At 40.2% G+C, this 25,621-nt stretch overlaps 1 protein-coding gene across 9 annotated transcripts in view; it reads right to left on the reverse strand.

Annotated features, from left to right (window-relative positions):
• The window catches only part of Ric8b (RIC8 guanine nucleotide exchange factor B), a 96,920-nt gene that overhangs the window by 32,856 nt on the left and 38,443 nt on the right, over window positions 1-25,621 (reverse strand). For all 9 annotated transcript variants that reach the window (XR_004771688.1, XR_004771687.1, XR_004771686.1 and 6 more), the window contains 3 exons: window positions 11,046-11,274; window positions 10,335-10,430; window positions 1,576-1,720 (listed from right to left, as the gene is read on the reverse strand). Coding sequence is in view for 5 of the 9 variants with exons in the window: in XM_027392500.2 (XP_027248301.1) it covers window positions 1,576-1,720; window positions 10,335-10,430; window positions 11,046-11,274 (470 nt within the window). In the remaining 4 variants the exon portion in view is untranslated. The remainder of the gene's footprint in view (window positions 1-1,575; window positions 1,721-10,334; window positions 10,431-11,045; window positions 11,275-25,621) is intronic.

The raw sequence follows: 25,621 nt of genomic DNA on the forward strand, positions 1-25,621 counted from the left end.
ACACACACTTTTAAAAACAGGCACAAATGTGTGTGCATGAGCATGTGGAAGCTAGAAGGCACCTTCACGTGTCATTCCTCTGGGATGCTGTTCACTGTCTTTTGAGGCAGGGTCTCTCACTGTCCTGAAGTCTGAAAATCAAGCTGAACTGTGTGTCCAACAAGCTGCAAGAATCCTTCTCCAAGGGACCCTTCTGTCTCTGCTTCTCCACTGGAATTATAAATGTGTGCCACCAAGCTTGGTTTGTTGCCTTCCTTCCTTCTTTTTTTTCCTTCCTTCTTTCCTTTTCTTCTTTCCTTCTTTCCTTCCTTCCTTCCTTCCTTCCTTCCTTCCTTCCTTCCTTTCTTCCTTCCTTCCTCCCTCCCTCCCTCCCTTCCTCCTGCCTGCCTTCCTCCCTTTCTTCCCTGCCTCCCTTTCTCTCTCTCTCTATTCCAATTCAGATTCTTTTGCAACCACTTTACTGACCAACTCATCTTCCCAGCCTCCACACAGCTCATTTTTTATCTAAGATAAATATACAATCAGCCAGTATTTTAACAACACATATAAGAACTACAGGAACTATCTGATTACAAGATGCAAAGCAATGTTCTTTCAAACCATGGAAGAAGTTAATAGTTCAAGAAGATGAAACTGAAGCAGTATTAGCATAAAGAGTGTCCCTATGGGATTAAGTGGTTTTAGGCATAGGACGCCTGTTGTCATCAACATTATAATAACATTTCAATTACGTTGCTAATAATGTGCTATCCCTATAGGAATTTAAGTGATTGAATTAAAAAATTAGAAACGAGGTTTAAGAATACAGAAGATTTAAGATTTTGAGGACTGGGTGTATAGCTCAGTGGTAGGGCAATTACCTAGCATGTATGAGACCCAAAATTCAATTCCCAGCATAAAAAAGTAAATAAATGAACAAATGGATAAAAATTTTGAGGACTGCTTTTCATCTCTGAACTGAAAAACGGGGGTTCTTCAAAAAAGTGATCGCATCTGCTTAGATGTTATTTCTGTATAAAGATATTAATAAACAAGAATACATTACTGTTATCACAAAGGCAAAGTGATCATATCTGCTTAGATGTGATTTCTATACAAAGATATTAATAAACAAGAATATGTCACTGTTATCACAAGGGCAAAGTCACCCCACAGTAGACTTTTGGACTTCTATGCAGTATATCACAAATTACCATTCTGTGACTAGAGAGAGTGCAGAACTCAGTGAAGAAACCAAACTTTTACTGCCATCTCAAGAGGAAGAAGAACCGACTGAAAACTGTACCTGGTCATTAACAGGAGCAGACCTCTTACAATGATTTGCAAGCCCGAGATGCTATAAGGTCTATGTTAAGTGCACACAAAGCAAAGTTTACATGTCTGTGTGTTTGGGAATTTGGGAGCACTTAACAACGTTGTCTAATTACTACTGCCTGTTATCTGCACAGCCACTATAATAAAAGGTAAGCAATCAGCTCTGCAGCTCTTAGAGGGCATCAAACACTACAACCAACAGGAGATTCTCAAACTTCCTCCAAAAGATACAAAATATAGGGCAAAGAGAGTTTGACCTACCTCTCTCTTTGCAAAGGACAAAAAGGAATTCAGCAGCAATTTGCTTGACTCCAAGGTCAACATGTGTCATGAGGCGCACCAGCTTATTTCTCACAGTTGAGCCAACTTCAGGTCGATTTGTCACATCCCTCAATGGTGGTAAAACCTGATGGCATAAATCAAAAGAACCATCATCAATTGAGGGTCCTGGGGTATGTGAGAAGGGTACCATGCAACTGGTCAGTCTTAGAAGAAACTACACTTAGAGTTACTAAAGTAACAAAAATAAATGTTAGCTTCCAAATAAAATGAAATTAACCATTATCATTATCATCATCATTAACAACAACCAGACCTCAGAACCCTGTCTTCCCTGTGTCACCCACCATATCAACACCTGCAGTGCCTCACAAAATTAATTTAAAAGTCTGTATCAAGTTTCTCTTTCTTGCTGGGCATGATAGCACACACAAGTGTATGGAAGGCTGAGCGAGGAGGCTAAGAGTTCAAAGTCTGCTTGAGCTACATAGACATAGCAAGACTATCTCCAAAACCAAACAGAGGGGTAAAGCCAGTGGAGCTTTCTGTGTAAGCACAAGGACCTGAGTTCAATACTCAAAAACCATAGGAAAAATCCAGGTGTGGTGGCGTGGGTTTGCAATCCTAGCATGGAGGGGTAGGCAGAGGGGAGTGGGGCAGGGGAGTGGATGAATAGAGACAGGAGACAGCCTAGCCTAGTTGGACAGTTTCAAGGCAATGAGAGAGAGGAGTGAAGGGGGAGGAGAGAAAGTCGATGTCTAAGAACCAACATTCTATTCACACCAATGCTCACGGTTTCCCATTGTTCCACATACTTTGCTATTAGCCCAAACCATACTGACTTGATTCTTTTAAGTCTAGCAGCATATTCAGTATTTAATTCTTAAAAATATGGATTTATAAAAAAATATGGATTTATGCTTTTAGTTGTTTAATTTTATAATAAAAATGGCTATTTTAGGTTGAATATTCCTAACTCCAAAATCTGAAGCCTTTGAGTACTGACATGATGCCATAAATGGAAATTCCATGTGACAAGGGACATGAACTTCATGTGATGGGTTAAGTGAAGATAAGCTCTGGGTATAAGGTGTATACAGAACATGAAAGAATTTCATATTTACAGTTGGGTTCCACTGAAAGATATCTTACTATATATAATCCATGCAGATATCTGAAAAATCTCAAAACATTATAAATCGGAAACACTTCTAGACTCAAGCATTTGGGTAAGAGTTAACCTCTCATCACCAAGAATTTTTCTCTAAATAGCACTCTCTGTGTCTCTTTCTCTCTCTGTCTCCCTCCCTCTCTGTCTCTCTTTCTCTCTGTCTCCCCCCAACCCCTGGCATAGTAAATACTGACTGTGCTCCTTTTTCCATGGAAGTACATCCTGTGACTCTTAGAAGCATGCACTCATGCTCCAGGTGTGTCTTTCTGAGCACTTCTCTTTTAGCCTTAATGCTTATCCTATCATCTTCTTCAAAAGTAAGTTCAATAGGGACAATTTCCCCTTTCTTTATTAGTCTCTTCTCGGTGCCTGGAATATTATGTGTCCAATAAGTATTTGTTGATTTAGAGGGGAAATTAATAAATACAAGTAATTTTCATTATATGGTGTATTGGTCCATTTCTGCAAGTGTAAGAAAAGGCCCAAAGCATGTTAAGTTTACCTTTAGAGTTTGGGAGCTTCAAAATCCAAGATCGGGTGATCCTACCCACAGGTTCTACTTCGGGTGAGGGCCTATGGGAGGATGGTGCCACAGAGGCAGGGGATTTTAGGGTCAGCCTATTCTAATTTATTTTGTGAGAGCTAAGGGGCCCAAAGGAATGTCTTAACCCCACTTAGGCAATGCCACCAGTGACCTGTGGACTTTCCATGAGGCTATGCATCTTAAAGGTTCCACATCATCACCCACCTCTGTCACCCTGGGGGACATCAAATTTCTAATGTCTTTATAGGGAAAAACTGCACCCAAACCACAGCCTTCTATATAAGAATTAGTCCTTGTGCTAGGAAATGAAGCACATTACAAAGCTGAAGAATGATTTACTGTGCACCTATTCAGACTGTATACGTGTAGCCTTTATTTAATCTATATAACTAAATGTTCCCTTCCATCTCTCTTTTTCTATAGAGTGTAACAGAAGGTACAGGGCTTGGTAATACAATTAAAACATAGAGAGAAAATGTTAGACAATTAGTCTACCCAAATGTTTATAAGACATATAAATATCTCTAGAAAGGTGGGGCTAACATAAGGCATAAGGTAATTGCACAATACATCCTTATTTGATTGAGTTGATTCTCATAGGTTTATTTCCTATTTCTAGAAGAATGAGACATGTGATGAGTGATTTCTAAGCAGTGATTCCTCCAGTAGATTCCTTAATGTCCAGTGTGCACAATCTATAGTCAAAAGATTGGCATGCAAAAATCTGTTAGCTACTTTCTTGGGTTTCTTAAACTTAGTAGCTACAGGTCACTACCAAATGGTACATGCATCTCTCCTCACATTATCCCTCAACAATTTTTTGCTAAGTTATATCCAGTTTCTCTTTGCACCACAGTATCTCTTCTTTAAGACCATAGACTAATACAACCTGGGTCAGTACTTTCCATTGCTTTCATATGTAACTGCTCAAACAGAGCACCCAAGGCCAGATTCCTGTGGGTATGGCTGACTTAGATTTAATAAAGTAGTTGCTATTTCATGCAGTAACTATTTAGACATAACTTCAACTATAGTATTGTCAAAGCTAATTATCTGTTATTTTCCCCAGAGACTAAGTTTGTGGCCAAGCACACGCTCACCAATGAGCCACACCCTGAGATCATGTGCTACATTAAGTTCTGCCTTTCTTGAGCACTATCTACAGAGCATGCTCTTTAGAAGTTTGTTTCCTTCTTCTCCCTCCTCCCTTTCTTCCCTTTCTTTGAAGTTCAAGGACCATTTTATTAGCGTTTCAAAGAAAAACTACAGGACAGCTGCTAGGAGGAAGGTGGGGAAGAGAGAAAGGAAGTCATGGCCTTTGAGTTACAATCAGCACCGGAAGTCTGTAAACAGTTGTAGAAGGGGTGGGGATCGTCAGGACAAATACACTCAGGATTTTGGTCAATAGCCAAAGAACAGAAAAAGGAGAAGACAAAGTTATGCTTTTGAGTTACCATTCAGAAAAGTGGGCAGGCTCAGCAGTGAAGATATGTAAGCAATGGTAGCAAGGGAGGGTCCTGGGATAGGTAAGTACATTCATTATCTCCCTGTATTGTACACTTGTGCTGGACTCTCTGTGCATTCTCTATGGTTTCATATGTTAAAGCATGATCCCTAGTGTGGTGGTGACAAGAGGTGGTGAGCTGACCTTTAAAAGCTGAGGCAATTGCAAGGTTCTTAGGTCATGGAATTGTTTCCAGAGGATTAAGGTAACTCTGTTGAGACCCTTGAGCTTGCAGGATAGCAAGCTGTTATAAGCTACAGTGAGCTTATTCTGGCTTTTTGCTTTGAGATGTGACCCTTCTTCCTTGCATACATGCTTCTGACATATGCCATGCAGTCCTTACCAGAGCCAAACCAATGCCAGTGCCTTACTCTTAAATCTCCAGGTTAAAGAAATCTGTCTTCTCTGTAAATTTAGGCTGTCCCAGGTATTTCACTATAGTAATGATGAGCAGACTGACACAGAAAACTGGTACCAGAAGTACGGTTGTTTGCTATGACTCTACCTAGAAATAGAGGCAGCTTTGGAAGTGGGTGACTAGAAGAGGTTGGAAGAATTTGGAGGAACATGGTTTAATTGGAGTTTCTGGTAGGGCTCAGAAAAGGAAGAAACCAGGAAACGAGTATTATATGGAAATGAGAATCGAATGTGAAAATAGAAAAAAAAAAGAAAGCCATTACTATTACACTGTTACAAAGAATCCAGCCATAATGAATCCATGTCCTAAGACATTGCAGAGGCTGGAATTAGGAGTGCTGAACTAGTTTATTTGGCTGGAGAAATTTTAAGACAAAATGTTTGGGTTATGATATTAGTGTTATGGCTATTGTTAGATTTATAGTAAGAGTTGGAAACAAAGGGAAATGGAATAAAAGAGTTGTAAAATCTGCAGCCTTCCCAAGGAAGGAATAAAATATGTGACTAAAGGTATGGCTTAGGAATATACACTGAAAGACTGTTGAGATTGGCAAGAATGCTAATTATGAGGTCTATATAAAAGCCTTGACGTCACTTCCCACATCTCCTAAGTCACTCCCCACCTCCACTACAGGACAATAGACCTTTCAGGATATCACTGTCTCAGGCAGAAGCAGACTTCACATCAGAGCAGACTTTTCTGCCATCTACATGGTGCTGTTTCTGCAGGTGTGCAGAATATAAGACTCATGAGACCATGATGGTATCAACCACAATTTCAGGCAAGGGCAAGCAGAAACAAATCTGCTGCAGGCTCAAGACCCTGCAATGAGTGGTGGGATGATGCATAGTAGAGATGCTTAAGTGGAGCTATAGCAGGGCCTCAAGAAACAAAGGGAGACTAGCAACATGTCACCCTTGCTCAGGAAAGCTATGGATGTTAGCACATAGTCATCTGGGCAATGGCCAGCAAAACCGCAGGAAACTGCAGAGTGTTTAAGATGCCCAACTTTAGTGTCTCCCTCTTCCCTGGGGCTTTGAGCCAATTCCCTGTGTTTGCTTATCTTTTGGAATGGAAGTATATGCCTGGTGGTTATGCTACCACTGCACACTGGAAAGTAAAAAGTCATTTTATTTTACAGATAGAAGGAATTTGCCTTGAGTTTTCAAAAGTTTCTTTTTGTTGCTATTGTGTGTGTACATGCATGTAGGCATACACATGGAGGCCAGAGGACATTGTGTGTCTTGTTTATTACTCTCTGCCTTATTCCCTTGAAGCAGAGTCTCTCACTGTACCTGGACCTACCTTAATCAATCCTCATCAATCCTCCTGTCAATGTCTCCCTACAGTGCTTGAGGTTACAGGCAATGCATGGCCATACCCAACTTGTTTATGTGGGTAATAAGGATTTGGTTATGTAGCAAATGTTCCTACCCACTGGGCCATGACCTCAGCCACCTGTTATTGTTTTGAGACAGGGTCTCACTATGTAGCTCAGGTTGCTACCACTATGTACCTTCAAGGGATATTAGAAAGAGTTAAAATTATTTGGAAATGGAGTGACTATTTTGCACTGTGAGGACATGAACAATGAGTATGAACAAATCAGCTGAATACTGGCTTCCCCTTTCTCTGCTACCTGGTTTGCTGAGATAGGAACAAATAGCTTCATGTTCCTCATGGCACAGCTAGAAGCTGCTATTTCTGCCATGCCTTCCTTACTATGATGGACCATGAGCCAGAATAGATTCTTTCTCCCTCAGTTGCTTCTGTCAGGACTTTTGTCCCAGCAACATGCAGTGCAATTAATGTGTCATGCGATGTCTGCATCTCCTTGGGGATGGAAGTGAGAAGGCTGTCACTAGATGTGGTCTCTCAACCTTGGATCTCCAAAAATGTTGAGACAAGCCCACTTCCCTGCAGTATGCTTCACAGGAACACACCTTATAGCTTTAGTTATCTTTTTACCTGTCCTGTCTCAAGCCCTCACCCACACTACAGTGTTTCCCAAGGAGACAGAGGGTCTTATACTCTTGTGCACCTATATAGTATGTGGCTAGCAAATAGGTTTCTCTAAATGTCCATATTAGAAAAAGTAAATACAGCTAGTTTTTGAACCTTGACCTTGTTTCTTCTTCTTCTTCTTCTTCTTCTTCTTCTTCTTCTTCTTCTTCTTCTTCTTCTTCTTCTTCTTCTTCTTCTTCCTCCTCCTTCTCCTCCTCGTCCTCCTCCTCCTCCTCCTCCTCCTCCTCTTCCTCCTCCCCCTCTCCCTCCTTCTTCTTCTTGGCTGTCCTCAAACTAACTGTATAATCTAGACTGGCCCTGAATTTTCTATATACTGTAATCTAGCCTTGAACTAAGAGCAATTCTCCTGTCTCTGCTAGGACTAGAGGCATACACAATTACACTCAGTTTCAAGGGCAAATAGTTACGTTTTCAAAGAGAAGCTGGGCATGGTGGTGCAGACCTTTAATACCAGGACTAGGGGGGTAGAGACAGATGGATCTCTGAGTTCAAGACCAGTCTGTTCTACATATTAAGTTCAAGGCTATCTAGGGTTATATCTGAGGGGGGGAAGAGGGAGGGAGGGAGGGACAGAGGAAGGGAGGGAGGGAGAGGGAGAGGGGGGAATATTTCTCCACATATGACACAATCTGCATGATTCTATACTAACTGGGGATAACTGGATAGATTTTTGTGCAGATGTTTGCTGCCTCCCACTCTGCTCATCCTTCTGTTTCTAAGCCTTCCCAGATTCATACATGACCTTGCTTTTCTATTAATAAGTAAAAACACAGAAAATGAAGTTTCTTTTAAGAAAAATATTTATTTTATGTTTTATGTGTGTGGGTATTTTACCTGAATGTATGTCTGTACAGATGTGCATGCAATGGCTGTGGAGGCAGAAAGGGCACTAGACCTCCTACCAGTGGAGGTACAAACAGATGTGAGCTACAATATGGGTGCTGAGAATTGAACCTGAGTCCTCTGGAAGAGCAAGCATTGCTCTGAGCCATCTTTCTAGCCCCATAAAATATTTTCATTTATTATTCTTCACCAAGTTCTTATAGTCGAGGTAGAGTGTTTTAAAGTAATCAAACTCACACCTAAGAAGAGCTCATTCATTTATCTGGCTGAAGCAGGACCATGTTTTTAAGAGTTCCTGCTTTCTGATGTCGTTTATTAGCACTGTTTCTGTGCTTGATACACAGTAAGTTGTCTACCTAGTTATCATCGTAGTCAAAGAGACTCTGATTTATGTATAAAAGGCCAATGAAGTAAAGGGTGGTGCCAGTAAAGACCTGGAAAGGAAGAGGGACCATCAGGAAAGGAGGATGGGAAATTACAGTATTAATTAGGGCTATGCTAAAGGGAAACCACTACATATCCAATACTCAAAAATGAGCAGTTCATCATGATTGTCTAGGGAATCTGAGGTTGGCTCAGGTTGTATTTTAGCATGCATGCCTGGGAATCATCAGCATATAGATGGGTTCAGAGTCAGTACATTGGGATGTGATAACAAGGGAGGACAGAGATAACACAGATGCACTTGTCTTAGGCATGCAAACATTCAGGATTTGGAAGATGAGCAGCAAAGGTCTCTACTGTGTCCCAAGATCCAAAGGAAGTGTTTCAAGGATGTAGGAACTTACACCAAGTGCTACCAGAGGGCAAGCATGTATGTACTCTGTTGACAGAGGGCATGCCTAGTATGTACCAAGTCCTGGGATGGATCTCCAGCACTGCATAAATTTGGTGTGGTACACAAATGTAATCCTAGCACTTTGGAGGTGGTGGCATGAGGATCAGAAGTTTGAGGTCATCTGTAGCTATACAGTGAGTTAGAGAACACTATGAGCTACATGGAGCTCCATCTCCTTTTGAAGAAAAAGGAGCTGTAAAATATATTGGAATGTGCTGGGAAGCTACTTGTTGGTAGTTTTAAATTTAAGGAGACTAGTCAGTTCAAGTGCTCAGTAGCAGGCCACATTTATTCAACCATTTGTTTGTTTGTTTCAAAACGGGAAGACTGAGGAAGAGTGCAGTTAAAGCTATCTGGAAAGCAGAGACTACAGTCGTGAACTGCATACGAGCTTGTCTAGGCAAGAGAAAAGTAAGGGCACCAGGGAGTGAAAAGAATGGTACATTCCCCATGGGAAGAGACAAGGCTGAACTAAAAGCACCGACTAAGGGTAACTAAAATAAGGTGCTTGACATTGAAATTTTAAGAAGTTCATTACTGTCGAAGTTTAAGACAGAATCAAAAGGTTCACAGCTTATTATGTCTTCTCAGGTTGTGCCCCAATCCATCAGTACAGCATGTGAGCTGCACTTTCAAGACATAGCCCAAACAATGAACTCTGGCCACTCCTATACTTTCTCACCCTTTGTTAGCTGTTCAAGGATTGGTCTATGTCATAGGGCAGCATCCACTCATGCTCCACTATACTCTCTCCACACATAACATTTGAAGTATTTTTCAACCATTTGTTTGAATGGTTCTACCATTCAAACAAGGTCCTACCAAGCCCTTTGAAAAGATTCCAGGGTTTTCTCAGCTATTTAAAGAGAATCCAAAGTACGATTCAACCTTGTCACTGTCTTGTGGACTCTGCTGGACTGATCATCTCTTCCTTCTGCCTTCTGTTCAGGCACACTGGCTGCTGGGTACCCAGAAGCATACCAAAGCTTCTCATCTGAGAACTCTAAACCTTTTCTTTCTGACAGATTCCTTTCAACATTCATTTTTTGTTTCTCAGCCTCCTGCTCACCACCAGTCATCTCTTCAAGGAGGCACTCCTGCATCTCACCTCTCCTTTCCCTTCTTAGAGCACTCACAATGCCCGGCTATTACACTTGTTTTTGTTATTTCCCAGAAGGTAAAGCCTGTGGGAATAAAGAACTCCTGGCACTGAATACTCAAAGCTGTTTAACAGCAGCACATAACAGACTTCAGTGAACATGTGCTAGATAAAGGACAGATGAGTGATGACGTGCACAAGGGCGTTTATTCCTGGCTGAAAGGTTTCCGGTTAGAATTCATTAGTTCTAAGTTAACAACATATATACGAAATTTTAAATTTAAGATGTAAGCAATTACCTGATCTTTGAGAAATTTTCGGATGTTCCGATGGGCTCGGGAACACTCTGTTAATAAGCTGAGAACTGGAGTTAGACCCTCTCTATAGCTGCTTCCCTATAAAGAAAACCATGCATGCCGTATTAGTCCAGTTCCTAAAAGTATGGCTCTCCTCCTGAGAACATGAAGACATTTTTTTTGGAGGGGAAGGAGGGGGAAAGGAGGATGATACATCTTATAATACCAAAGCTTACAAGCAAATTTTAAAGTTCCTTTAAATAGTATTTCCATAAGTTGTCTCCATTTCACTATCTGGCTTTGTCTTTTCTGTTTTTTCCTACATTTTCTAGGGTTTCCACCAGCTTAGCTGGTGTCCAGAGCCATCGAAACCACACAGCTGCCTTTCAACACACTCACCAGAGAAACTGAGTGATACACTAGAGACAACTTCTGAAGGAAACACTTCTGAAGATGTCATTTCAGAGTAAGTTAGTTCTCCTAATGCTCACAAAGTAGCTAAGCAGGGCAGTTATTCGTTTTTTTCCTTTGTTTCCAGGCCCTAGTTATACATTTGGTATAAAAACACAATTTTCTACATAAACTCATTTGATTTCTACCAATTTATCATAATAAAATACTTTTAAAAAGACAATTATATAGCACACCAAGTGTAAAGAGCAAGCTTAGTTGTGAGCTTGTGCATGTGTTCTGTCTCTACTCTAGCAGCCTTACCTTGTCAATTCTCTTCTCCATAAAACTGAGTAACACGTGAACAGCCTCCATATTCATGCCATTGTATACCATGGTATTGCTTTTCAAAGCTGTGTCTTTCTCAGTTGTTTTATCACCAGGCAGTTCATCCAGAGTCGCTGCCTCCTGAGGTGTTTCTCCATGGGTTAATGGGCAAATGAGAACATCCAAACAAGAGACTGGAACATTGCTTAAAAGGTTGACGGCATTGCTGAAAGGCAATTGGAAAATACGGTATTTTAGTTTGATTGAATAGGCTTTTAAAATGTAAACATAATACCAAGTTTGAAGGTGACTTTTAGGAGTCAATTAAAATTTTTCTTTTTCAAAATGAGCCATTAATATCACATGGTATTTACTAAGAGAAAATAAAGAACTGTCTTAAACATACATATGACTAATTAAAAAGAAGCAATGTTAAATGGACAGACACAATCACAGGATGCCACGTCACTTTCTGAAATGCTAAAACAGGAATTAGCCAGCTGGAATGCCAGTTCTTTAATTTACTATGACAATGCTGGCTCTGAATTTTCTCCAGGGGCTTGAACTCCTTTTATGGGTCCATTGGTGTTTATTATCCCTTAGTTACAACATAACACACTTGAGAAGCAATGCATGTAAGCAGCTTATCAGAGGCAACACTATTAAAAGCAAACACTGGAGTATTAGTATGCGTTTTTCCTAATGTACAAACTACAATTTTTAAATTATCCTATTTTTTTATATGACATTTTCAGGGAAAAAGAAATGGTGCCCTTCCCCCTCCCTTCATCGGGTCTCTTTAAGAGGCCAGCACTGCTGTTTCTAGCTTGTATTCCAGGTAAACCTGGGATGCACACCAGCAGGGGGAACCCAAACCTTGTATTTTTGGCATTCCCTAACAACCCGTTCTGTTGCTTAGTTTAGAAGAGGTTAAAATGATAGTAGAAATTCAGAAATAGGCATGTTTTTAGTGTGCACATTTTCCTCCCTGTACTATTTTGAATTTTTATCTACCAGGAGAGGCAGTGTTCGTATGTGAACTATATTTTAATAGCCTGTACCCTAGCACTTCCTGATAAACAACAATGGAAAGACAGGCATTGCATTTCCTAGTGACACAGAAGAGAGTCTAAAAATAACCACATCCTGACTAAAATTAAACTCTTGCAAATACAGTTTACAAGTCTAACCACTCGGAAATTGCAGCCAGGGCTTAATCCAGCTGATGTTGTCTTAATTTAGACCACAGCAATTTAAAATGTAATTTATAGTGACACTCTAAAAAAAAAAATAAACAGAAGAATAATACAGAGGTTTTTCTTGTTTTATTTTGAAGTATGGCTTTATTTCTCCATGAATCAATATCCCATTCTTTATATATTACAGAAAAATAAAAATTGGTAAAGAAAAATTACAAATTAAACAATACAGAAAATGAGTGGGAATAAAAAATAATATGAATTGTAGGCAAAAGAAAAACGATTGAACCATTTTTATAAATAATTGATTCTGGTAAGATGTAAGTTATTGTTGTCCTTACTGAAGCTGCTGTTCTATCGTTTGTGAATACTCAAAGGCAGTTTGAGCATACCGCTTTTCACACAAACTTTAGATTTTTTTTCAAACAACCATAGTTCCTTATTTATACATTAAAGTGACTTGTTCCTCACTTAAGCCTTTGGAGATGTTATTAAGAACTACAGTCACTGGAGAGAAGAGTAAAGAACTTTACCTAGAAATGACTTTCTGAAACATCACAAGCCATTCTGAAATGCTAGCATCCCACCACACAAGACAAGCAGCTTTGGAAACCATCGGCATATGGCTCTCTAAATCTATCACAGACTGGCTGGAAGAGTTTTGAGATGGTCTTTCTATTACAAAGGGAAGCTTCTCGGAATTACTGAAAGGGGGGGTTTCCCAGAATTTGGCATATTTAAGAAGCCAAATGTAGAACTGGAGTCAACAAATATTTGGTGTTTAAGGCTTTCCAAGCAAAGTTCCCATTTTCTCATTTCTTATTAAACAAGTCAGTTCTCAAACATCTACAAAATTAATTTTCTGGCTCACTGTATCCGAGCTATTCTTTTTAAGTGAGGAGGGTCAGCCTTTGAGCCCTGTCACTTCTCTGACAGTTTTATTTGTGGGAGAAGAGTGCATGAGATTCCCCAGATACCAGGAAGTAGGTGGCGATGCACACATTTACACAATGGTGTTTGCATTCCTCCTCCAGGGGGTAGAAAGGCTGTGTATATTACTCTCCTTTTCAGGTCCTACAGACCATTAATCACTGTGCCATGACATCCTCCAGCTCATGTTCCCAGCCCCCTCCTGATACGCAGATTCAAAAGCAAAGCTCACTTAGAGCTCCTTGTGCCTTGATTAAAATCCTACTAGCTGTGGGAAGGGGAAGGAAGACAGCCCCACATCCAGTCTTCCCCTGAATCAATTGCTGAACTCGACAGAATGCCAAATGATAGTGAGGAACATGCTAACAACTCACACTCAGCAGCAGCGAGTAACAAATCTTATGATCAAATACAGTTTCTTTATACTTGAAGTTTACATGTGTATTTTCAAGCTGGGAAAGAGAGCCAGCCAAACAAATCACAAGATCTTCAAATGATTCCCGTTCTCTTTATTTAAAAAAAAAAAAAGGTTAATTTTTGTTCCTTTTGTGGTATGAACACTTCAGATCTGCCCTTTTTTACCAAATGTTAAATGCACATGCTACAGTCTTATCAACTACAGATCCTGCTGGACAGCCCCAGTAGTTTCTGACTGAAACCACACACCCTCGCCTGTCCCTGGTCACCACTATCATACTTCTTGGCTCTATGAGTTTCTCTACTTTAGAGTCCTTATTAAAGGGGATCATGCAGGGTTTGTCCTTTTGTATCTGGTTCATTCAATTTATTATAGTGTCTTCTATACCTACACATGTTCTTGCAAATGCCAGGATTTCTCTCTTCTTAAATGATGAATAATATCCCATTACGTGCATATATTTCCCATTTTACCCACTTATCTGTTGTTAGACATTCAGGTTGTCTTCCTATCCCCCCTCCTGTCTATCTCTATCCTTCCCTTCTCCCTATATTTTCTTTAGACAGGCATTTAGGCTGTCTCCATAATCCCCTTCTGCATCGTGCTCTCTCTCTCTCTCTCTCTCTCTCTCTCTCTTCTCTCTCTCTCTCTCTCTCTCTCTCTCTCTCTCTCCCTCCTCCCTCCCTCCCTCCCTTCCATATTTTCTTTATCCATTCATCTGATGACAGGCATTCAGGTGGTCCTCACGCCCCTGTGGTCACTGTGAATGGTGAAGTGATGAACACGAGTGTGCAGGTGTCTCTTTGGGACAATGACTTTTATCTCTTTTGGATACATATCCATCGGTGTGGCTGCAGGAGTAAACAGCACTTCTATTTTCATATGACAGAAGATCCTTTGTACTGTTTCCCGTAAGAAGCCCTAGCCATCGGCCAATAATTTTAACTCACACTGCTGCCAGGGTACAAAGATTCTCCTTCTCCACATGCTCTCAGATACCCTAGCTTTGTGTCTCCTTTAATCAGCCACTATATCAGATGAAAGGTGGTTCTTCAGGTTCTGATTTGCATTTTACAGAAGATTAATAATGCTAACCATGCTTCTATAGGCATGTTTCTGTAGAGAAATGTCTATTCAGATCCTTGGTCTGTCCTTCTTACCTTCCTTCCCTTCCCAGTCTTTCTCTTCTCCCCTTATTCCTCCTTTCCTTCTTTCTTTCTTCTTGGCTATTAAGATTCCTGTGCTGGGTCTGGTAGCACACTGCTGTAATCCTAGCACTCAGGAGGCTAAAGCAGGGGATTGTCAACTGAAGACTAGAATACACAGTCATTTCAAGAAGAGCCTGAGCTGCATCAAAAGTAAAACAAACAAAAAAGTTCCCTATATATCTTTTAGATGCTTACTCCTTACCAAAGGAGCAGAAGGCAAAGCCTATAAATAGCTTCCTATTACACAGGTGTGTTTCCACTTAGACAGTTTCCTATGCACTGCAGTCATGGGGGATGTTCTTCTGTGTATATGTTTCTCTTATTGGTTGATGAATAAAACACTGATTGACTAGTAGAGGCAGGAAGATAGGTGGGGCTAGGAGACGAGGAGAATGCTGGGGAAAGAGGCAGAGAGGTACTGTGAAGAGATGCCATGTAGCAGAGGAAGGAGTAACAGGTCCAGACCCTCCTCTGGTAAGATAAGACCATGTAGAAATACATTAATACAAATGGGTTAATAATCAAGAGAGAGCTAGCCGTAAGAAGCCCTAGCCATCGGCCAATAATTTTATAATTAATATAGCATCCATGTGCTTATTTGGGGCTAATCAGCTGCGGGGCCAGGTGGAACAGAAACCTACATCTTCACTGCAGATTTTCAGTTTGATGAATTGTCTGTTCTGGTGTCATACCTACAATTTATTGCTAAAACCAAGCTCTACAAGCTTATTTACCCTATGTATTCTAAGTTTTACTGTGTTAGACTTTATAGTTAAGGTTTTGATACCTTTTTAGTTCTTTGGTGGTAGTGTGTCACATTTAACTTCAATATTTTACATATAGAAACACAGTTTTCCTAACACCATTTCTTGATGTGTTATTCCTTACCCTTGTGTTAATACAGTTGACTACACATTTGTAGGATGTAGGTTTACTTCCAGGCTGTCTATTCAGTTTCACTGGTCTACATGTATATTTTCATGTAACTACTACAGTAATTTAATTACTGGAGCTTCCTAATATCTTATGAAATCAGGTACTGCCATACCTCTGCAGCTTTGCTCTTAGTAACTTTCACTATTAAGGGCTTTCTGTGGTGTAAGGAGGGAGGGAAGGGAAGTAGCAAGGGGGGAAGAAGATGACAGCATTCAGACTATCCTGTTTCTCTTCATGGTAACATGGTTTGGTGATGACATTAAACTAGAGTTGTCTAGGCAAAGTAGCAGAGGCACAATTCTGATTATTGCATGTTAATTGATTTGTGTGATCAAAAATGAGTAGGGTAAACCCACAGAGACATTAAGGTCAAAGCAATATTCTGTACAGGACAGGGCACATCTAACTGCAGAGAGGTACATAAAATGATCCACTGGGGTGCAGAAAGAAAACATACAATGCTTATCTATTTGTTTGAAAAGTCAAAAGAAGTCTCATTTTGCTATTTAACCAATGTTCTAACACTGGCACCCACACCTGAATCTTATGTGATGCTCCCTGCTCACAAACCCCAGTGAAGTAGTGGAAAGAGTAAAAATTCTGGGCCATGGGCAGGGCAGCTGTGATCCCCCTTTCCTTGATCACTCACTTGCATTCTGAATTGGTCACACTGCAATTGGCATATGCTCAGGTAGGTTACAGACTGTTTTATCTGTGCTTTTTTGTGGGAGAGAGGGCTGCCCTCTGGATCCTCACATCTGTTAAACATGCTATCCTTGCACAAAATTGTCAGTGTTGCTTCATAAGTTTTAAACTGAGCAAATTCTTACAAAACAGGCAAATCACTTTACATGATTCCTGCAAAGGAAACCTAAATTTAAGACATTACTTAAAACAATAGCACATTCTACTTTCTTTCTGACAAGAAAATGGCAGAATCCTTTGTCTGATGTACCATAAGGAAAGTCAGGGCAATCCAATTGCCTCAGCATGGAGTCAAGTTTCTGTTTTGAGACTGGATTTCATGTGACCCAGGATGGCTTTGAATTCACCATGTAAACTTTGAGAGTGAGTCCTCCATAAACCAGAGTGGCCTTAGCTCACTGACCTTGAACTCCTGACACTCTTGCCTCTGCCTCTTGAGTGCTGGAATTAATGGAATGTACCACCAGAAATTTGTTTAAAATTTTTGAAAATTGGGCCAGAGAGCTGGCTTAGAGTGTGGAGGTGCTTGCTGTATAAGCCTGGCAACCCGAGATTGATCCCTTGTGTAAAGAGGAACTGACCTCTTTACATCAGCATCAGCACACACACCCCATCTCGAGTGCACGTACACATGCACGCACACACACCTTTTATTTTTAGTTGTAAATTAAGCAGGCATGATATCAGACTCCTGCAATCCCAGTACTGAAGAAGCTGAGGCAAGTTTGCCAGTTTGTGGACAGCCAGGTTACATTGTGAGAACTCATCTAATAAATAGAACATAAATATGAAAGTTAAAAATTTAAAGGTGGGAATTATATAAAATATGAGCTTACATCCATTGTGTTACTGATTAGTTTTGCCTGATACCCTGAGAAATGAGCTAACGATAAAGCCATCATTAATTAGCAAGACATCTGAATGCCAAATGTGTAAACTATACGGAAAAGGCTATTAACTGAGAATACAGTAAGCTTTTGGTAGGTTAATTTTAAAATTTACTTCCAAAAATTAATTTATTATCCCCTTTACTGTTTATTTCTATATATGATTAATAACTGATTACACATAAAACAGCTGTATATAAACATCATTTACATGTAAATAAACATAATTGAAGGTATGTTCAAAGGGTCTTCCTACTTCTTGTGGGACTCTCAACAATGGGAATGGGGAGCATCTCTGACTCTTTTGCGTGCACTTGAGACCCTTTTCTTCCTACTGGGTTGCCTCGTCCAGCCATGATATGAAGGTTTGTGTCCAGTCTTATTGTATCTTGTTAGGCCATGTTCGGTGGATATCCCTGGGAAACCTGACCTTTTTTGGGGTGGGTGGTGGGAGAATAGAAGAGTTGGTCTGGGGAAGAGGGAAGGTAGGGAGAGGGACTGGTAGGAGTGGAAGGATGGGAAACTACATTCAGGATGTAATTTATGAGAAAACAATTTTTTGAAAAAGGTTTTCCTACTAGGCCTAGACATGATCAAAACCTATGGAGACTAATGGCACAGGAAACACTCAAAAAACTTCTGTAAAGGGACAGAAACAAACACAGTAATAGCTCTGAGGGATAAAGTTTAAAAAATTATTACATCTTAATGTGTGTGTGTGTGTGTGCGCGCGCGTGCGCGCTCCCAGGGTTATGTATGTGTAGCTGTAGGTATCACCGGAGGCCAGAAGAGGGCACTGAATTCCCAGAGCTATAGCTACTGACAGCTGTGAGCTAGACAACTGCTGGGCATCTTGAGAGAGAGCAGAAGTGCTCTTAACCACCAAATCATCTTCCAGCCCAGTGAAGAGTTTTGATAAGGATTTATTTTTCTCCTACAAATGAAACAGCTCTTAGTATATTCACATTTTGAAGACATAATACCCTCAAGGAGATGGAAGATCTAGAAGGGGAGATAATGCTAGAATACGGTCTTTGGAGGCAAAAGCAAAAGGTGTAAAAATAGACCTGGACAGGAAGAGAGCCACTGAAATGTCCAAGAACATCAGGAAACAGGCACAGATACAGACTACAAAAGATTTATTGGTGGCACCAAGGATGAGGGTTTAAGTTTCTGCCTAGTTTCCAATTACTGTTATATGGCTGCCAAGATCATCATTTATCCTCCCGTTCAATTCATTTTCACTATACACACTGCTGTGTGTGTGTGTGTGTGTGTGTGTGTGTGTGTGTGTGTGTGTGTATGTACGTATGTATATGTGTGTATGTATGCATGTGTGTATATATATATATGTATGCATATGTATGTATGTTCATATGCACATATGTGTACTTGCCTAGGTGTCAGGAATATAGTAGAGAATAAGACAGGTAAGCTCTTTTATCCCTTTTTAAAGAGAATACTTTTATTTGTTTATGTCTGTGTATCTGTGTGGGTATGCACATGTGTGCATGTGTACTCAGAGGCCAGAAGAGAGCCTTGGATCCTTTGGAGTGGCTTTGATACAGTTGTGAGCTGCCCAACATTGGTGCTGAGACCTGATTTTCGGCTCTCTGTATGAGTACTATGTACATGCTCTTAACTGCTGAGCCATCTCCCTAGCCTAATTTTTTTTAAAGCTTATTACTTCAGGAGGGAAATAATAAACATGCAAAACAATAAAGGAACAATATTATTTTATTTATTGATAAATGCCATGAAGAAAATGATGAAGATGAAATAGGGACAGGATATATTTATGTGTGTGTACACAAGTCTAAATTAGGAGGCTGGAGAAGGCCTCACACAGCAAGTTACCTTTGCACTAAGTTCTAAAGGGCAAGGAGAAGCCAAGCCTCAAATGCCTAGGTAAAGTGTCCGAGCCTTCCCAGATGGTGCAAATGCAAAGGCCCGAATAAATAAGCAGACTGTGTTGAAGGAAGAGAAGGCTATTTTCAATACAGAGCATCTGGTTTGTAGAATTTGGTAGCTTTCAGAGGCAGGGGAAAGAGTAATCAGTGCCATGAAAGTGTTTTGCTTGACAACAGGAAGAGGAGTACTGTCAAAAGCAGAATGCTCCTCCAATAGGGAGGCAACTGCCTCAGATCTAACTCCATGGATTCATCCAATATTACACAATGAGAGACAGTTCTCATTCAGAAGAAATTGATGTAACTGGCACATTGCCATAGTGGGAATATACTGCCCAGTTCATTATAGAGTCTGTGTGAGACTTAGCATAGTATTTTCCCCTGAAGTCTTGTAGTAAGGGTTGAGACAATCCAAGGCTTCTAAGGCTATGCCAAGAAACAGTTTGAAAGCTTTTTGGACTCCCACAGTCTTACCTGCCTCTCCCATGCTGCCAAGCCATCTTGCTAAGTGAAAGCATAGTATTAGCTGACAGGGCTATATGGGACCTCATGCAGATTGTAAAGGTTTGGCAGACTCATTTATAGAGGAAGAGAGGGAACTGATCTGGTGACACAATTTCCCCAGATGGGGCTGCAGGTCCTAAGTGTATACATCACAAAACAAGTAGTTCTTGAGCTTTTTGACTGAGAGGAGTCATCTGCTTTTTGAAGAATTGTGCATGCAGTGGAGATGAAACCATCTGTCAGTCAGGTAACTTCCCTGTGGAGGTTGCATGTCTGATCTGGAGTTGTGTGTGTTGAGACTCACAGGATATGAGGGAGAAGGAGTTGAAATGACGAACTGATAATTTTAGAGGCAGACAGGCAAGAAAGTGAACCTGGAAGTCTTCCAGAGAGGAAGAAAATGCCAGCCATGGTGGTGCACACCTTTAATACCAACACCCAGGAGGCAGAGGCAGACAGATCTCTGAGTTCAAGGCCAGTCTGGTCTACAGAGCGAATTCCAGTACAGCCAGAGCTACACAAAGAAACAATCTCAAAAAATGAAACAAACAAAACAACCAACCAACAAACAAACATTCAAACAAAACAAGATAAGAGAAAAATCAGTTACTAGAGGTGGGAGGTGGGCAAGAAGGCAGAGGACAAACCTGTGTGGAAAACCCTCAACTTCAGACCATACTCAACTTATCCTTTAGCAACTGTTTGGTACTGGAATCAGTCACTGAAAACTACTCAGAACTATCTTATGGTCTCTTTCTATTCTCTCCTTGAATTGTAATTTAACTTTTCATAGTCTTTATGTCTTGACTCCTCAGCCAGTGCTGTTCTATCAGGGTATGCAACATGACATCCTTAGGACACCTTAGAACAGCACTCTGCTGGAAGCTTAAAGGAGCCAAGGGAGTTAACAAGAGCAACAAATGCCTCCCTTTCTGACTTCTCCAAAGTAAATGTGTTGACTGTACTCTCATATAAGCTTGTTTACGTCTGACACAGTACTCATGGTGGTGTGTGTGTGCCTCATTTACTCACTTCTCTACTAATTGGTGAGCCTCGAAGAATGGACTATATTCTTTGGTCGCTTTTGAACCTGGAAACTCAAATTAGTACCTAACACATGGCTAAGTGCTCACTAACAAATAAACATAAATGGAAATAAAATCAGCTCATTTAAAGTATGATATATATCAGGGTTTTCAACTCTATTCCATTGGTCTACCTGTCTATTTTTGTGCCAATACCAAGCTATTTTCAGGACCACAGCTCTGAAGTCAGGGATGGTGATGCCTCCAGAAGTTCCTCTATTGTACAGGGTTGTTTTGGCTATCCTGGGTCTTTCGTTTTTCCATATAAAGTTGAGAATTGTTCTTTCAAGGTCAGTGAAGAATTGTGTTGGGATTTTGATGGGGATTGCATTGAATTTGTAGATTGCTTACCCACACACCTACGAACACCTGATTTTTGACAAACAATCCAATATATACACTGGAACAAAGAGAACATCTTCAATAAATGGTGCTGGCATAACTGGATGCAGACATGTAGAAGGCTACAGATAGACCGAAGCCTTTCGCCCTGCACAAAACTTAAGTCAAAATGGATCAAAGACCTCAGCATAAACCCAACCACACTGAACCTATTAGAAGATAAAGTGGGAAATACCCTTGAATTAATTGGTACAGGAGACCGCTTCCTGAACACAACACCAGTAGCACAGACACTGAGATCAACAATTGATAAATGGGACCTTCTGAAACTGAGAAGCTTCTGTAAGGCAAAGGACACAGTCAGCAAGACAAAACAACAACCCACAGACCGGGAAAAAATATTCACCAACCCCACATCTGACGGCTGATCTCCAAAATATACAAAGAACTCAAGAAGCTAGTCTCCAAAACACCAAACAATCCAATTAAAAAGTGGGGTACAGAACTAAATAGACAATTCTCAATAGAGGAATCTAAAATGGCTGAAAGACACATAAGAAAGTGTTCAACATCCTTAGCCATCAGGGAAATGCAAATCAAAACAACTCTGAGATACCATCTTACTCCTGTCAGAATGGCTAAAATCAAAAACACCAATGACAGTTTATGATGGAGAGGATGTGGAGAAAGAGGAACACTCCTCCACTGCTGGAGTTGGTGGGAGTGCCAACTTGTACAGCCACTTTGGAAATCAGTATGGCGACTCCTCAAGAAAATGGGAATCAGTCTACCACAAGATCTAGCAATTCCACTCCTAGGCATATACCCAAAAGAAACACATTCATACAACAAAGACATCTGTTCAACAATGTTCACAGCAGCACTATTTGTAATAGCCAGAAACTGGAAGCAGCCTAGATGCCCTCAACCGAAGAATGGATAGAGAAAATGTGGTACATTTACACAATAGAGTACTACTCAGCAGAAAAAAAAAAAAAAAATGGAATCTTGAGATTTGCAGGAAAATGGATGGAACTCAAAGAAACCATTCTGATTGAGGTAACCCAATCACAGAAAGACAAACATGATATGTACTACTCATATGTGGATTTTAGACATAGAGTAAAGGATTACCAGCCTACAATCCACACTGCCAGAGAAACTAGTAAACAAGGAAGACCCTAAATGAGACAAACATTGTCCCCTGGAGAAGGGGAAAGGGTCACGATCCCCTGAGCAAATTGAGAGCATGGGAAGAGGGGGGAGGGAGCTATGAGAATGAGAAGGGAAGAAGAGGAAGGATACAGAGGTTATGAGGGAGCAGAAAGGTTGAGTCAGGTGTAGATTAGAAGAAAGGATATGTGATAGGTAGGGTTTTAGTTGAGGGGAGTAGGGGAGGAAGGGAGGGAGAAGGGAACTGAGATTGTCATGTAATTCAATCTTATTTCTAATTCAAATAAAAAACTGATAAAAAAGAACAGTTTTTTAAAAAGTATGATATATATAATTAGGAAATGATATTATTAGAGTTGAATAGTCCAAATACAAGATAACTCCTACCAATATCACAGTGATGTTTTTGTAGAAATAAAAAACTCATCTTTAAATGTATATGGAATGTCAAGAGACTCAACAACCTGTACAGTCTTGGAGAATCATACTTCCTGGTTTGAAAACGATACACTACTTTAAGTAGAAATGTATTCAAACGACCTAAAGACACTCCAACCAATGGGAAAAATAAAGAACCCAGAAATAATTCTCTCTCTCTCTCTCTCTCTCTCTCTCTCTCTCTCTCTCTCTCTCTCTCTCTCACACACACACACACACACACACACACACACGTGTAGATGCTAAGAGCAACAGGGAAAGGAAAGCCTTTTCAATAAATGGTGGCTGAAGCTGGATATCCAACATGCAGACAAAAGAAGAGGATTTTACACACCACACACCATTCATTCAACATGGATCAAAGACATAGATGAGCACACCCCGATGCACTAGGCGTGTAGAAGAAACTGGAACTGAGCACTTCAAACAAGCTAACCTGTGCTATGTCTGGGTCTCACCCTCCTTAGCAGCATGGAAGTTGTCCTTGTCTATTTTCTTCCCAAAATAAATTACAAATATCCAAAGTGTGTGTGTGTGGGGGGGTAAGTATTAATGGGTAAGCTTATCAACTGTGGGAAGGAATACTGAAAATACTTTCAAGCAAACAGTATAGGCAGAATAGAAGCAGGACACTGTTTAACACAAAGGTAGATAATACTATTTATATTCTAGCTGACAAAAATAAACAAAAGAAACAGAAGTACTACTTAGAACTCTGAGCATGGGGAAAGAGGGTCAGCTGCATTGCCTCTTTGAGTGAAGTCGTACACCACACCATGTTGTTTTCACTTCTCTGAAGAAAGCAATGATGATGACCTACAAAGAAATTGACCAGAAATTTGCCAGACTCTTCCTTTTTTCTTTTCTAAAGCATCTTTACCATTTAATATGAATGGAATTTCTGGCTTGGGGGGGATTTAGAATATAAGAAAACAAATATCTTTATATGATCAAAGGATAAATACAAAAAAAGTTTCTAAATTGAGATATTAAAAACTCACGAAGCAATCTACAAATATTAAGTATCCCAGTAAAAGTCAATCTGTTTGTTTTTAGTTTAAATTTAAAAAAACAAAAAAGAAAAGTCAATCTGCTTGCTACAATAACAGAGGAGACAGCAGACATAGCTGCTGTTAGGAGCTCACTGAGCATCAGGGCCAGGAGGCCTCACACATTCTTATGTAATCATCCCATACCCACAAATACCTTACCCAGGATTACCTGTCACTACAGTGAAACTTTAAAAAAAAACAACAACAACAACAACAACAAAAAAAAAAACAAAAGCATTGAAAAAAGGAGTTATAAAAGGAAAAACCTTGAGGAAGGATGTGTTCAAGTTTGGACACCTCTTTCAACAACTTTTAAAGAATGAAATATAGCAGGGACGAAAGTGAATATGATCAAAATAAATTGTAAGAAATTCTCAACAAATTAGACATATTTATCTTAAAAATAAAAGATGACTTTTAAGTATCAGTTTATGTATCTAGCCTGCGCCTGGCACCCATGCAGTTTTAAACAGTACTATGTTCAGACACTGCACAGGTGCAAATTTAACACCTCTAGAAAGAGCTCCTGACCTTGGTGCAGTTCTCCCACTTAAAAGAGGATTAGCCTGGAGCCATCAGTATCCAAACTGATACTAATCACTTTCTTCTGATTAAAAGGGCACCTAAGGCCATTCGAGGCTCCTGCTAAGTCAGCAGCAACCTAGATCTCCCAGGAAAGCCTGAGAAATACCCATGATCCTGACTGTGCTGTGGGACCCATCTCTGTGTTCACAGTGTCACAAACCTGACTGTGACTGTGGGACTCATCTCTATGTTCACAGTGTATGTAATTTATGCTATGGTTGTGTTGTCATAAAATTTTATTTACATTACATCTGGTGCTAAGTGCCCACAAGGTAATTGACTAGAAGCAGCTCATGTTGACTCTGTATAAAGCAGAGTTGATGGCAACCTTTTCTTTGTAGCTCTCAATCGTTTCACATGGCACTTATTACTGCTGTTGTTGTTTCTTCAAGATGGGGTTTCTCTGTGTAGCCCTTGCTGTGCTGGAACTTGCTATGTAGACCAGGCTGGCCTCGAACTCACAGAGATAGGCCTGCCTCTGTCTCTCAAATGCAGAGACTAAAGGTGTGTGCCACCCCGACTGGTAGTCATTTTTATTCTTCCAGAATACAGCACTAGCAATCTGCTTTGTTACTACAAGCCTAATCTACAGCAAATAAGAACACTGAAAACTGTATTAACTCTTCTCCAGCTGTTTTCACAGAATGATAATTTTTATTTTTCAGTGCTGGAAACTAAACCCAGGGACTTGTGCTCAGAGGATGAACACTCTACTGAGCTGTCCACCCCCAGCCCCAGAGAATGATGAACTCCATTAATGTCTCTAACAGACAAGTTATGTAATTGGAATTATTTTTATTTTCTATATATCTATAATTTCACTGTGTGTGTGTGTGTGTGTGTGTGAAAAAACAATCCGGGTCACCTTAGTCCCTGCCTTCCACCCTCATCTGATACTGGGACTGTTTCCCTGCTGCATATACCAGGCTAGCTAGCCCATGAGTTCTGTCTCCCACTATCACTTCCCTACAAGAGCGCTGGGATAACAAACACTCTTGTTACGGCACCCGCTTTTTTATGAGTTCTGAAGATTCACACTCAGATCCTTATGCTCACATGGTGAGCATTTTTACCCAATGACCCAACCCTCCTCACCTATTTTAATAGAAGACACTATGATTATATTCTTATTGATGTTTTATATTTTAATTATTATTGTATAGAATATTCTTTTTTGTTAAATACCCTTAAAATGAAATGG

This window comes from Cricetulus griseus (genome assembly GCF_003668045.3).
Source record: "Cricetulus griseus strain 17A/GY chromosome 1 unlocalized genomic scaffold, alternate assembly CriGri-PICRH-1.0 chr1_0, whole genome shotgun sequence".
In the NCBI taxonomy this organism is placed as follows: Eukaryota; Metazoa; Chordata; class Mammalia; order Rodentia; family Cricetidae; genus Cricetulus; species Cricetulus griseus.